General features: G+C 35.8%; 1 protein-coding gene across 3 annotated transcripts in view; it reads right to left on the bottom strand.

The window, feature by feature from the left end:
* TENM1 (teneurin transmembrane protein 1) overlaps positions 1–13877 on the bottom strand; it is a 794498-nt gene that overhangs the window by 250792 nt on the left and 529829 nt on the right. For all 3 annotated transcript variants that reach the window (XM_077888554.1, XM_077888556.1, XM_077888557.1), the window contains 4 exons: positions 9337–9536; positions 7892–8102; positions 3191–3292; positions 1681–1875 (listed from right to left, as the gene is read on the bottom strand). In XM_077888554.1, the coding sequence (XP_077744680.1) occupies positions 1681–1875; positions 3191–3292; positions 7892–8102; positions 9337–9536 (708 nt within the window). The remainder of the gene's footprint in view (positions 1–1680; positions 1876–3190; positions 3293–7891; positions 8103–9336; positions 9537–13877) is intronic.

Below are 13877 nucleotides of genomic sequence, written 5' to 3'. Positions count from 1 at the left end.
TATTAAAAGGCCACCTTCAATGAGTAGGTAAGTCACTTAAGTCAGAAGCACGAGGTCATATGGCTGAATGGGCCAGCAGGCAGCATACATGAATGCGATGAACTGGATATAAGAATCCGGTGTGTTCCGAGTGAACTGAGAGGAGTATCCAGTTTAATAGAAACTGCTGTTTCTTGGTCCCAGGTAATTGTCACCATGTAGGAACATGGGCCCAGGGTTATCAGATTTTCCAGTTGTTCCAGAGAGGTTTTTATAGGACACTTAGCTATTTTTAAATTTGGCAAATAGATCACATTAAAACAACAACAACAACAACAAAAATACTACCATCATCACCACTGTGTGAACCAGAAAAAAACCCATCCATAAGCCCAGTTCAGCCTGTGAGTTTCTGGTCTGTAGTGTTTGACTGAAAATATTTTTTTTTCTGTTGTATTTGACAAGTTCATACTGTTAAATATGGTGAGCATTCTTCCTTGCTATCTTGGTTATTCTACAAATTTTCTTAGCGATCCCTAAAAGGGAAATGTAAGCTAAGCTATTTCTTCAACTGCTCCCAAGTTTTAATTAGAAGGGTCCAAATTAATTAGGTTAAACATTTTCATGGCGAACTATGGGTATTGTGAGAGATACCATGTTCTGGTGAACATGCATATGTCCACATCACATCAGAATTTATAGCTTAAATATGATGATTATGGTTGGATGACCATAAAAACAATTTCCAGAGGTACTCTGGTGCCCTGTCTAGGCCCAATGCCATTCATTGGAACAGATATAATCTTCACACCCAAATTCTACTATTGCTAACTGGAGGTGGAAAGCTAAACTCTTGGAGCAGAATGAGATTAAACCCTTTAAAATGCTGTGTAATAGTCTTAATGAGCCATCTTTAAAAGGCAATTATAGTGCATTTTCAGCAGCCTCTTTCCTGAACAACGGTTGTGATGAGACCATCTCCCATGGTAATGGTTTAATATTATTTCTAAAATCAGTCTTATTTGAGGGATGTGGCATGAAAAAGATCTGATTACTAGTAAAGTTATTTTTCAATGTGTCTCTTTAAATGATAAAACTATTGCCATTTCAAACTACATTTGTGCGTGTGTGCGTAAAGGTTCCTTTGGGGTGAATTGTAATATAAAGGCACTGCCTTGAAACTCATTAGTAGTAACTTGGCTTCCTTAGGCACGGAGGTCAAGTTTCAGCATGAGGTATGTAAAAATAAATAATATAAAGCAATGATAATAATAGTAATTACAAATCGCTCCCAAAGAAAATATTCAGCAAAATGGTTCCAAATGTGCATATATTATTTTTTTTATCATGTCCTTTAAAGATGTAGCCTAATGTACTATGTAGTAACGGAAGCACATGAATTAACACCTAATATCATCAACATGGAAATGCTCAAGTTATATAAGTTAAAAATAGAGGGGAAAATGCCATTTTTCCTTAGCACTCTGCAAGTGTCACAGATACAGCCTCGTGTTAATATTAGAGACTGTCAGAAGAGACATGAACTCCCCCGACTCCAGCCCTTTGCTCCACGTACTAAAGACATATTGAACATTTACAGCTTGCAAAGACGACTTGCATCTCTACTAGAAGCACAGAATGACACTTGGACAGTTCGGTGAGAGAAAAGCCTGAAGCAATAGATGAAAATGGGGCTCTGACCTTCCTCGCATATTTCTCCTTTGTATCCTGGCACACAGATGCAGACTCCCATGATGCAGGTGCCGTGACCGAAGCATGTTGGGTCAATGCATTGCTCTTCTGGAACGTCGCACTCTGGCCCCTTCCAGCCATTTCGGCAGACACAGTGTCCTTTCTCGTATTCTCCATTCCCGCCACATAGCACAGGGCACGAATCTGAAGGTTGGCAAATGAACTTGTAGTGTTCTCAGAATGCTTTTAAAATCTCCAAAGGGGCATTACTCTATTGATTCTTGTATAATATTTCAGGCAAAAATTTGTACTATTTCTGTCTTAGCCTTTATTAAATAAACACATATTTGTGATTACAGACAGAATTTTCCTCTTTTATGGGAGTGGGGTAAGGATAAGATATAAAAGTATCCTGAGTGGAAAAATTATGTCAAGTATTTGTTTTTGATCCCACCATACTCTTAAATAGCTATTATTATTATTATTATTATTATTATTATTTCAAGCTAGGGTTTTTTTTTCCTCTTATGGCTTTTCTACCTCAAACAGATGTATGTTACTTTTAGAAAGAAAAACCTGAAAAATGTAAAAACTGACAAATAGGGGAGTTATTCATATTATAAAACGTTATCTTTAAAAAGCTGTACATTTAAAAAGATTTATGCTGGGCAGATGTCTATTCCCATGACACTTCATGCAGATCTTTATTAGAATACTTACTCTGCATTGTCATTGTTCGCTCCCTATTAAAACTATGGGCTCCTTGAGGGCAGGACCTGTATCTTCTGTCCTATTCAATTTATAATACCAGCCACCATCTTTACTCCTAATCCCTACATTTGCCAGATTTATCATGCTCCTGGGAAGCCAGCAATTGCCACAGAATTGTAAACTGAGCAGAATTTAATCTAAGGAAACTGAGTGGCTGGGAAACCTGAGATTAAAGCATTAGCAGACTGAGAACTCTAAGAATATATTGAAAATGAGTGGAAAGCACCTCTACGGTAATAACTGTAAGCCTATGGGGAAACACGGTGTGATTTACCCAAAGCTTTTCAAGAATTAAACTATGGGCAAATCTAGGAAACAGTAAAGTTTGCCAAGCTTAACTTCTGACTTGCCAGTCTACTTTCTAAGGCTACTTACCCATTCTGTGATTACCTATCCTTTCCAGTCTATATGGGTATGTATAGCAGTTACAGATTATCTAGGTACAAATTCCACCCTATTTCATCTCTCTGAGGTTGTTTCTTTGCCCACTAAACTGGTATAACAGTAGATCTACTTCATTGGGTTATCACAGTAAGTATGAATCAGAAGAGGTAACAAAGTGTTTAGAACAGTGTCTGGCAGAATAAGTGTTCAACTTTTGGTTACGGTGGTGGTGGTGGTGGGGTGGATGCTGCTGCTGTTGCTGTCACTTCTACTGCCACTTGTCCTCCTCCTATTGCTACTGATCCTGAGTTCTCAAATTAACATGTATTTCCCTACACCAATTGGAGTAAGAGAGCAACATTACCTCTCGCACAGTCAGGCCCAAGGAATCCTGGAAAACAATGACAATGGCCAGAGATACACTCTCCATTTCCATTGCAATTGGTTGAACAGTCATCCATTATTTCTAGTAAAAGAGAGAAAAAGAAAAACAAATGAGCAAACTTCCAGGCTGTAGAGTCCTTAATTTTTTTTTAATTGCAATACTCTGGGCTTGTAACAATATTGCCCTCTGCTTTCTTGGAGCACTTACTGTTTAAAATCAGATGCCAAAGATTTTTGTAAGATCTCACATGCAGCACCAAATTATTAAAAGGGCCCTGGATTTGCTGAATTGGCTATTCAAGAGTGAAACTAAAAACCAATCTCATCTCTAAAGTGCATAAAGGGTCTAGATGAATTGTATTCTTATGAGATGTTCATGACAAAGCTTAAAATGTCCTAAGATTATAGGACATTTCTCAAAAGCAAAATGGGCTTAAAAATGCAACCCAAAAGACTAAATCTACTGTTTACTTTTTAAAATTTAGGTTGTAGCAAATAAAAAATTTCTTTTCTAGCATCTTAAAATGTGTAATCTACTACCTTGACAGCTTAAATATGATAATCAGTATTTCATTTTCATTAATAAGTGACAATGGAAGGCTTTTAAAGTAAGTGTTCATATTAAATTCACCACCACTAAAAGCATTAGAACCTAAGTATTTTGTTGAGAAATGCTTTCTTGACTGTAAATGCTTATCAGTTCTCTGCCACTAATTTCCCTTCAATCCATTCTTAGAGAAGAATAGGTTTCAGGGGAATTGAGAAGGCTTTGAAGGTGCCCATAGGTAGTTCTAGTGACATAAAGATGTGCAGTGCGACAGAACTTTGATAAGTCTTGTGGTAAGTAACTTGGCTGAAGAGGTATGAAGTTATACAAAAGTCAGACTCTGACAATGAAAAAAATTATTTCTAGTTTAAAATTGTATTTGAGTATAATAAAATCAAATTCCAAGTCCATGAACTATTATGGTATGTGTGCTTTCTTCTTTCAGTTTTTTTTTTTTTAATCGTCTTCTCATTACTCTTTCTGGAAGTTTTCTATACTTAGCATTCTTGGATTCAGAGTTTTATGTTCTGGCCCATTTAACTCATACTTCTCGTATGTACCAGTTTTTCCTTTTCAATCCAAATTATCTACTTCATCTAGTTTCACTTGCATAAGCTATTTCCAATTAGAAGGAGATATTCTAGGAAGTGGTCTTGGCATCTTCCACTCAACTATGAGAATTTATAATGAAGGTCGAGAAATAGCATTTCTTCAAATGTGGCCTTTTGACCACCTGTATCAGGAGGATCACCTGAGGCACTTAAAATGCAGATATCTAGGCTTCTTTCCAGATCTACTGAATCTGAAGAATGCAGCTCAGTGATCCACATCCTAAAAAGAACCACCTGTGACCCTGCAGATGCTCACCACATTGAAGCATTGAGGACCAATGTTTCCAATAGTAAACCTCCATAGTTAGACAACTTCTGATCTAGATTTGGAGTTCAGCCTTGGGTAGAATAAAAGTGAGAGGAAGAAAAATGGCATCTAGTTTATTCAGGGAATTCTTAGAAAGCTGAGAATAAATCCAGTCACTGTGTGGATAGCCACCCTATTATCACTCAGAGAAGATTCTTTTTCTCACCCCTGTGTGAATACATCAGATAGCTTTTTGCAGGTTTACGGTAAGTTATTCTCTGATTCCTGTGTTAGAAAACTGAACTGGGTAAGAAATTTATACATGGCATTTGCTGAACTACAACTGGTCTGGCAGAAATGGAGCATTTGACAAAGAGCTACCCATTTTTAACTTATTAAAACATTAGTTATTTTCATAAAATAATTTATTTAAAAGATCATTATGAAGAGGCACAGAGAGTTATTCCCATTCAAAGATGGAACAATCATTTCTTTATTTTCTATTTAATCTATCTTTCTTGTACTAAGCAACAGTGGCAGTTCTTAGATCTACATTTGGATTTCCCCTGCTTGCGAATAAGAGGCCATGGAGGAAGCTTTCAAAGGTAAACATAGTTGAATTTAATTTCACACCAGCTCCTATTGACAACTTTATGGAAGCAGCCTTGTGGGAATGTAGCCATTGTAGAGAAATGTTTAATAAAGTTTGTTATCAAAATAAATAAAAATCCCTACATCTTATTGACTTATCTAAGATCTGTCCCTGGGCCCCCACTGCCACACAGAGCTTAACACCAGCAACGCAAATGACAAGGGAAGGCAATATAGGGAGGTTCTGGAAGCTGCTCCCTCTACCAGGTATGACAGAAACACTGGGACAGCCTAGGGAATCTAGGAGGAGGATGGCTATAGCCTAGGGAATCTAGGAGGAGGATTACATAAGTAACCAGTCATAAAAAAGAATGTGTTTGCCTATTTTGGTTGGCCTCCATGAAATTTGGCCTTCTATCTTTTTAATCTTACTTCAGAATCACTTCCTTGATCATTAGAGTTGAGAAGGATTTTAAAGTTCTCTTCATAAAACTCTGTTCTTATTCTAGAGTCTAAAGCCCTTCGGTATCTGCATCTGCACTGATGATGGGTTTTGCTTCTGGCAGGTTTTCTTATGGGAGAAACTAAAGGTAATGATTAGTCTGATGGAATAATTTCAGTATAAAGGGCATGGGCTTTGGAATCAGACATACTGGGTGTCTCAAACCTCAATTTTGCCACTTGCTGGCTGTGAGAGTCTATCAGATTATTTACTCATTCCAAGCTTCCATTTCCTTATTTATTAAATAAATATCACAACACCTGTGCTATCAGGGTTGTGATGAGAATCTAACAATATAACTGAATGTAAAGCATCTGGTACAGTGCTTGGGGCAGAATGGCACTCCATAAATGGTATATATTCTCATGTTACAGAGCAAGTTGGCTGAGATTAGGGGATATTGACAACTCTGTCTATATTACTGGAAAATAATATATATTAATACGTCAGTGGTTAGCCTATATTAGTCATTCAATAAATGTTGGTTGTTAATACGGTCTTGATCCTTATTAGCAGTGGACTAAATATAGTTAATATCAATCAACTGCTTCTTACATTATCATGAAAGAGAGAATGAGCAGCATTTAGCGTAAATTCATACAAAGCTTAAACTGTTTAATCAAATATATTAGCTTCTTTTTACTATAATTAAGATAAATTATAAAAACATAAACAAATAATGGGGAGAATTTAGAGTAAATAATTTAATACCTTTGATTTTTTTCAGAAATTTACTTGGATTCTTTTTAAGTGGAAATTGCAGGATAAGTGTGTCTATTGCTTCAAGAAAAGTAAACAAACAAACAAACAAACCAAACCTGACTAGCATTAAGGAAAAAGCAAATACTTTGTTGCATATGAAACTGACAGCTTGATATCTGGATAATAGGTATTCTTTCTCAAAGGTTAGCTTCTTTTTGGGAGGAAGTAAGGGAGGGAAAAAACTTCAAGCATGTTTCTGGGTCTATTGATTTTTGAAAGGTTAATAGTTGGGTAAGTGTTTTAACTTCAGCTCAGTGGTAAGGATAACAGGAGGGAGAAAATCTTCACAAATATTTTAGGTCTTCTAACTGCTGGATTTCTTAGGAGAAACTCAACCTCTCATAACTCATTGGCATTTGCATTATCAAAATTGGGACTTGACAGAAAAATATCATGAAAGGTACATCTGAGAAATCTGCTCCATTGAGTCTATGAGTGTTGCAAAACAGTGTCATGGCTTAAAATATTTTTTTCTAGTTTAACAAATATGTTGTCTTTTGAAGATGTAAAATCAGTGCAGTTTTTCTCTAGGGGAAAAAATCATCAGTGCATTTTTATAGCCTCTCTGATTACTTTAGAGGGAAGTTTTTGATAATCTTAATGGCTGGAATACCATTTTCTACTGACTCAAGGTCTTTGGCATCAAGTAAAAATAGAACATAATTGTTATAAAGAGCAGATGGTATATCTATTAACAGTCAACACATCTTCCTAAACATATGGTTGAACAGGTTAACTAAAGGATAAGGTGGTGAGAGTTGTATAGAAAACTGACAGCTGTAAAGTATTTTCCTTTCTTTTAAAAGACATGTGTTTTAGGAAAATTCACACAATAAAAATACTGAGTCTATGAGATGTTTCCCTTCAAGGCTAACAAATTCTAAAAAAAAAAAAAAAAAAAAAAGATTTTGAGTGACCCAAGTTATTGTCCTTAAGACTCTGGTCTAAATACTCTTAGGTTGTATTTTGAAGCCTTAATGGTTCTAGAATCAGCTGTTCAAAAGAAGAACTGGACTGATGCTAGTTCTTCCATTTTAAAAGGTATTTATTTGCCTTTTCTTTTCTAATAGCTCTTGAATTAATTGAGATTATTCTGCTTATTCCCTATTTCATTGAAGTTGTTGATCTATGCAGCCTTGGTAATGTTATTATCCAGGTAATTATTCCCGTTGAAAACATAAAAATGGTACAAGGCAAATATCCTACAATAGCAGCAAATAATGGAGCATTTAAAGAATCTTAATCAGCATTTAAACAACACTAATGACAACAATAATATAAGCCTTTCTCATAGTGACCTATCTTGAATAAGGACTTTAAGGCAGAATGAGCAATGAGTTTAAACAACATCTGTATCACTTTAATCACTGTTCTCTTTCTAGAACCATACTGTTAATTCAAAATAATAGTCGACAGCTTACCAATTGCTGTAGTTAACACGAAAACTTGCTCCATCTTTTTTCCATCATTGTAAAATGCCAGATACCAAGGCCCTTGGTCCATATACTCTATGAAACCTGTCTCCTGCAGTGAGGTTAAGATCAGGTTCCGAGGGGAGTGCTGGGTATCATCAGAGCCCTTGGAGTCCTGCTTCACCAGTTGTTTTCCATCCATCAATTTTACAAAATCAAACTGGAACAAATACACATACAAATATGAGCTACTTACTTTTACTTCTAGACTAAGGAAAAACTTTAACTTCAATTGCCCTATTTCATACTTCATACTTCTTTCAGGTAGGCAAAATGAAAAAAGAAGTTATTTGTTCTTAAGTATACTTAAACACAAAAGTATATTATTAATTCTGAAGAAAAGCCCCACTATATAAGTGCCATAAACCTTTCAGTTTGGAGTATTCAAAATAATGGTCTAAAAATAAATAAAACAAGAAATAGAAAAAAATCTTATTGAGTATTTGGCAAGAGAATCTTGATATTTACTAAAGTATCAAATAAAAGATATTCAAAACTACACATTCTCCTCAAAAATATGATCATGATCTTCTCTACAAATACAAGAGTTTTGCAGTTTTTAAAACAAATAGTAAAAATTTGAGAATATTCATAATAATTTACTACATTTTTGGTAGCATATTTAAAAATCTAAAGGACCCCCTCCTTTTTTCCCCTAATCAGTGGACAAGCACATGGTACACTTTTCCCTTGGCATTTTTTTAAGTCACATTTGAATGGCATTCTAACTCCCAGCTTACTCCCTCCCAGAAGGTAAGGTTTGGACTACAGTCGTATCTGTTGAAAAAAAAGCAATCCCCTGATAGTTATGATCCTTATGCTACTTCTTAGATGGAGTAGGGCCCCAAATGGGTTCTTGTAAGGAAGAGATAAGGAAAAAAATGAGAGAAATCAGGTGGCTAATATTTATGAAGGGCTTTGTAAATCATAGAGGTTTTACATATTTGAGTTATTATTAACAATAACAAGAAAAAATTTCTACCTGTAAGATAAAACCTGCCTTTTGGGCTCATTTCCCTAATAGATTTGCATTCTTCATTGGGACAAGGATTCAAGGCCATATGGAGCCAGCTAAGGTGGTGTGGGCCCAAAAGCTAAGTAAGATGAGGGTGTGGGGAAAGCTCACAATTATCCTATTCCAGGAAATATAATTCAAGTTTCAAGAATATTTTCTTAAACTTTCTTTTCTGAATCTGCTCTGCTAAATGCTATTGCTTATTTTTCAATGTCATTTTTTCCTATTCACTTGAGTGTGATTATTCTGGATATTTGCTCATTACAAACATGGTCTGCCTTCACCTTTGACTCCCACATACTTTACGAGTCCCAAACCCTGAAACAATTCATCCCACCACCCTCTAAGAGGACCAAGAAATTCCTATAACATCAAATACCTGAGTGTGTGTAGGTGGAATGTTTCTTCTGCCATAAATCCCCAGCAGAGAGTCCTTGGCTAAAGAAATATTGAATTTCAGATATATAGGATGGTGGATAGTAATCTGGAAACGCCAGAATAAGCCAGGTGGAATGGTCTGCATGACCTGTGCACCAATGTCAACTTCTCCAGTGTCTATCGCCCGTCCCTTCTGAAACACTGGTTTTAAAGGTAAAGAAAATTGCACATAATATTAATCTCAATCTTTATAAAGCAATGGTTTTTAGTTTTTCAGAACAAATATATCGAAATGACTTACTCAGCTCTTTTTTCCTCCCCACTCTAACTCATAATTCAAGGCTTTACTCAAATTAAGTATCTTCCAAGGAGTCTTCCCCTTCTCTTGAACAACTATTGCATTTATTTCCATCATTTGATTCATTTTAACCATTATTTACTGAGTGTGGTCTGGGGAGCTATAGGAGATACAACAATGAACAAGATGCAGTTCTTGCTTTCATGGAGCTTTTTATATAAGAAAGGAAATAGGACAAGTGCACAGATAGCCACATTGTAAAGGAAAATAAGTGTTCTGGGTAAGGGTATTTGGTTGGAGGATACTCCTCATTCCTAGCTGTCTCTATGCCCTTTATCTTCCTTTATTTTTTTCTTAGTACTTATCACCCTCTAACATACCACGTATTTTACTTATTTATTGCCAATTTTCTACCAAGAGAATATAAACTCCACGAGGCTGTGGCTGTTTTGTTCCTTGCTTTATCCTCAGTAACTAGAATAATGTACACAAATAGTATGTGCTCCATACATATTTATTCAATGAATGAATGAATGAATGAATGAGAAAAGGGTATTTATGGGAGGTAGTATGGAAGATGGGCCTGAAAGAAGGGAGAAAATTTCAACAGAGCTGTTGAGAAGAATATCCCATGGGGAAGGAACATTTTTGTAACAAAACAAAGAGGAGAGAAACTTGTAAAGCTATGGGGTAGGGTATGTGTCTATACAGAGGAGCAGTTGGAGATAGGGCTGGAGGAAGAGAATGGCATCATAGGACCTTGAGTGCTGGTCCTGAAGGTTTATTGCGTAAAGGATGGAAAGCCATTAAAGGTTTTGAAGAAGAGGGGAGATGTCTGGGTACATTAGAAAGACTCTTCTTGAGGCAGAAGGTAGGATGATTTAGAGCAAAGGAACACAAGAATGATAGAGAATTACTGAGCAATAACTCAGGTGAAATGACATAAAGATCTAAATTTAGGGTAGGCTCAATAGTTCACATGGGATAAATCCATTCCAGTCAACTGTAAAATAAACTAGTGGGACTACACCAAACTAAGGAACTCTGCACAGCAAAAGAAACAATCAATAAATTGAAAAGACAACCTACAGAATGAGAGAAAATTATTTGCAAGCCATATATCTGATAAGAGGTTAATATCCAAAATATATGAAGAACTAGGTGCCTGGTGGCTCAGTGGTTGAATGTCTGCCTTCGGCTCAGGGCATGATCCCAGAGTCCCAGGATCGAGTCCCACATCGGGCTCCCTGCATGGAGCCTGCTTCTCCCTCTGCCTGTGTCTCTGCCTCTCTCTCTCTCTCTCTGTGTGTCTCTCATGAATAAATAAATAAAATCTTTAAATAACAAAACAAAATATATGAAGAATTCATAAAATTCAATAGTAAAAAAGCAAATAATCCAACTCAATAGCAAAAAAGCAAATAATCTAATTTAAAAATTGGCAAAGGACTTGAACATTTTTCCAAAAAAAGACATACAGATGGCCAATAGACACATGAAAAGGGGCTCAACATCACTAATCATTAGGGAAGGGCAAGTCAAACCCATAATGAGATATCACCTCATACCCTGTTAGGTTGGCCATTAGGAAAAGGAAAACAAACGTTGGTAAGCGTGTGAAGAAAAGGGAACCATTATACACTGTTGGTGGGTATGCAAAATGGTACAGTTGTTTTGGAAAACGTATGGTGGGTCTTCAAAAAATAGAACTATCATATGATCCAGCAATACCACTCCTGGGTATATACCCAAAGGAACTGAAATCAAGATCCTGAAGAGATATCTACACATCCACATTCAATGCAGCAATATTCACAATAGCCAAGATATGGAAACAACCTAAATATCCTCTGATGGAAGAATGGATAAAAAATGTTATATACATACAGGCAATGAAATATGCAGCCACCAAAAAAAAGGGAATCCTGCCATTTGCAACAACATGGATGATTCTGGAGGGCATTATGTTAAGTAAACTAAGCCAGACAGAGAAAGACAAATAATGTATGATATCGCTTATGTGTGGAATCTATAAAAGAATAAAAGCTAGTTTCATAGAAACAGAAACAGATGGTTGCTAGGGCTGGAGGGAGGGGGAAATGGGGATGTAGGTCAAAGGGCACACTTTTTAGTTATAGTAGAGAGTTCTGACAATCTAACATAGAACAGAGTGACTATAGTTAATAATACAGTATCATATACTTGAAAGTTGTTGAAAGTAGATCTTAAGCATTATTATCACACCAAAAAAGTTAACTATGTGAGGTGATGGATGTGTTAATTATCTTGACCTTTTTAATCATTTTTACATTGTATGGATATATGACATCATCATGTAGTATACTTAAATATATACAATTACAGTTGTCAATTTTTCCTCAATAAAGTTAAAAAAATCACATATTAAGGAAGTATAAAACTGGGTTATCCTAAAGAATGATATAAATATCTATGAACTTCAGATTATTATAAAATTTAAAAATCTTATTGTACTTTCAAGCATAAATACTAAAAAATAAAAATTTATTTTTCAAGCTAGTACAGAGAAAATAATACTGAGATAAAAATAATTTATCTAAACTAAGGCAAGAAAGAGAAGGCACAGACTAGATGGATCAGTTAGAAAACATGAAGATGGACAATAAATTATAATAAAGAGCAACGAACTAAATGCTTATGTTAAAAGTTAAGCTTCATCACTCTGAATTAAAAAGTAAAATCTAAAAGACATATATTTTACAAATATATACTTAAAACATAAAGATACTGATTTGTAATAACAAGCTATTTTCTTGAGAAGAAAAAAAAAGAAAGACAGTGTAAAGAAGATTCTAGAGCAGCGTTTCTCAAACTCGAATGTGCTTATGGAAGGACATCTTGTTAACATGCAGATTATGATTCAGTAGGTCTAGGGTTGGATATTTCTCACAAGCTCCCAAGTAATGCCCATGTTGCATGGTCCACAGCCTACACACTGAGAAGCCAGGTTCTTAGGACACTGGGGTGCTAGGTATGGGGGCTACGGAAAGGTCAAAACTGACCCTGTGGTCGTGAGTTTGGGTGACTCACACAATGCCAGTAGCAAAAACAAGAAACTTAGAAGGAGCTGGTTAGTGGGAGAGGATGATGAGTTTGGACAAGCAGATCTCTGTTATTTCTTGCCATATTTTCGAATTATTTTCAATGTGCCAGTTTACTCTATGTTTCTGTGGAATTCTCTGTTAAGTGGTGGTGGCGAATAGAAGAGGAGGGGCAAGAATTAGTTTGTCTTGGGTTTAAGCCACAAGGATCACTCTTCAAGAGGGAAAATTCAATTTGGCCTCATTTCACACTGTCTTTATATTTTTCGGTCATCAACTCTTTCTCCACACCAAACACAGTTTAAAAACACACATGGTCTTTGTCCTTTGTGTTCACTTGCCATAAAATTAACGTCCCATTAAGGAACACACCTGCGGTGGCTTTATTCAGAGGCCAATGTCTTGCAGCTTTTAACTCCCTAAAATACCTCCATTATCGCTTTTTGTGTTAAGGCCAAGAGTAATAACTATTTTAAGAATGTTCGCTGTTAACTGTTAATAATAGATTTCAAATGCAATTTTGAACATAATTATGTATTAAAGGACACATAATTTTGTGGAATTGACATTTATAATAAAATATGCCCTTTGAGATGATAAATGACCAACTGAGGACCTTATTTTTCACTGAAAGTTACTTTTTCCCATGTGAGACAGACTGGTCTTGTCCCCAAAGGGTTGATTATGCATTTAACTCTTTAGGTCCTGGAGCTGACAAATGTCTTTAAAGAGCAGACAATTAATAGACCGTGTTTATGCGGATACTTCCGTCCTCAACTTAATGTTCAGTTTGTTCAACTGCTATCCTCATCAGGGGCTTTTATCACTTCTTAAAATGCATCATTTGGTTATTCAAACACTATTATAAATATAAAATAATTTAAAATTAGGTTCAACAAACACTATTTTAAAGGTGCTGTGAACAGCCTTTAATGAATGCAGACACTGTCATTTTAAAAAATCAGGGCAAAACTGGCTGATGGACATTAACCTTTATATACGAGCCTTACCAAATGCTACACCATGTCTTCCTTCTGCACTTTATAGCATCATATACTGCATAATGAGGCTACTTAAATGTTATTCACTAAATCAAAAGAAACTCGTGAAGTTGTGTTATTGGAGCTTCCTGGTTACTAGCATTAGTAAATATCTGAAGCATAT

The sequence above is a fragment of the Canis aureus genome, chromosome X (genome assembly GCF_053574225.1).
Source record: "Canis aureus isolate CA01 chromosome X, VMU_Caureus_v.1.0, whole genome shotgun sequence".
In the NCBI taxonomy this organism is placed as follows: Eukaryota; Metazoa; Chordata; class Mammalia; order Carnivora; family Canidae; genus Canis; species Canis aureus.
This window is presented reverse-complemented; position numbering and strand designations above follow the sequence as displayed.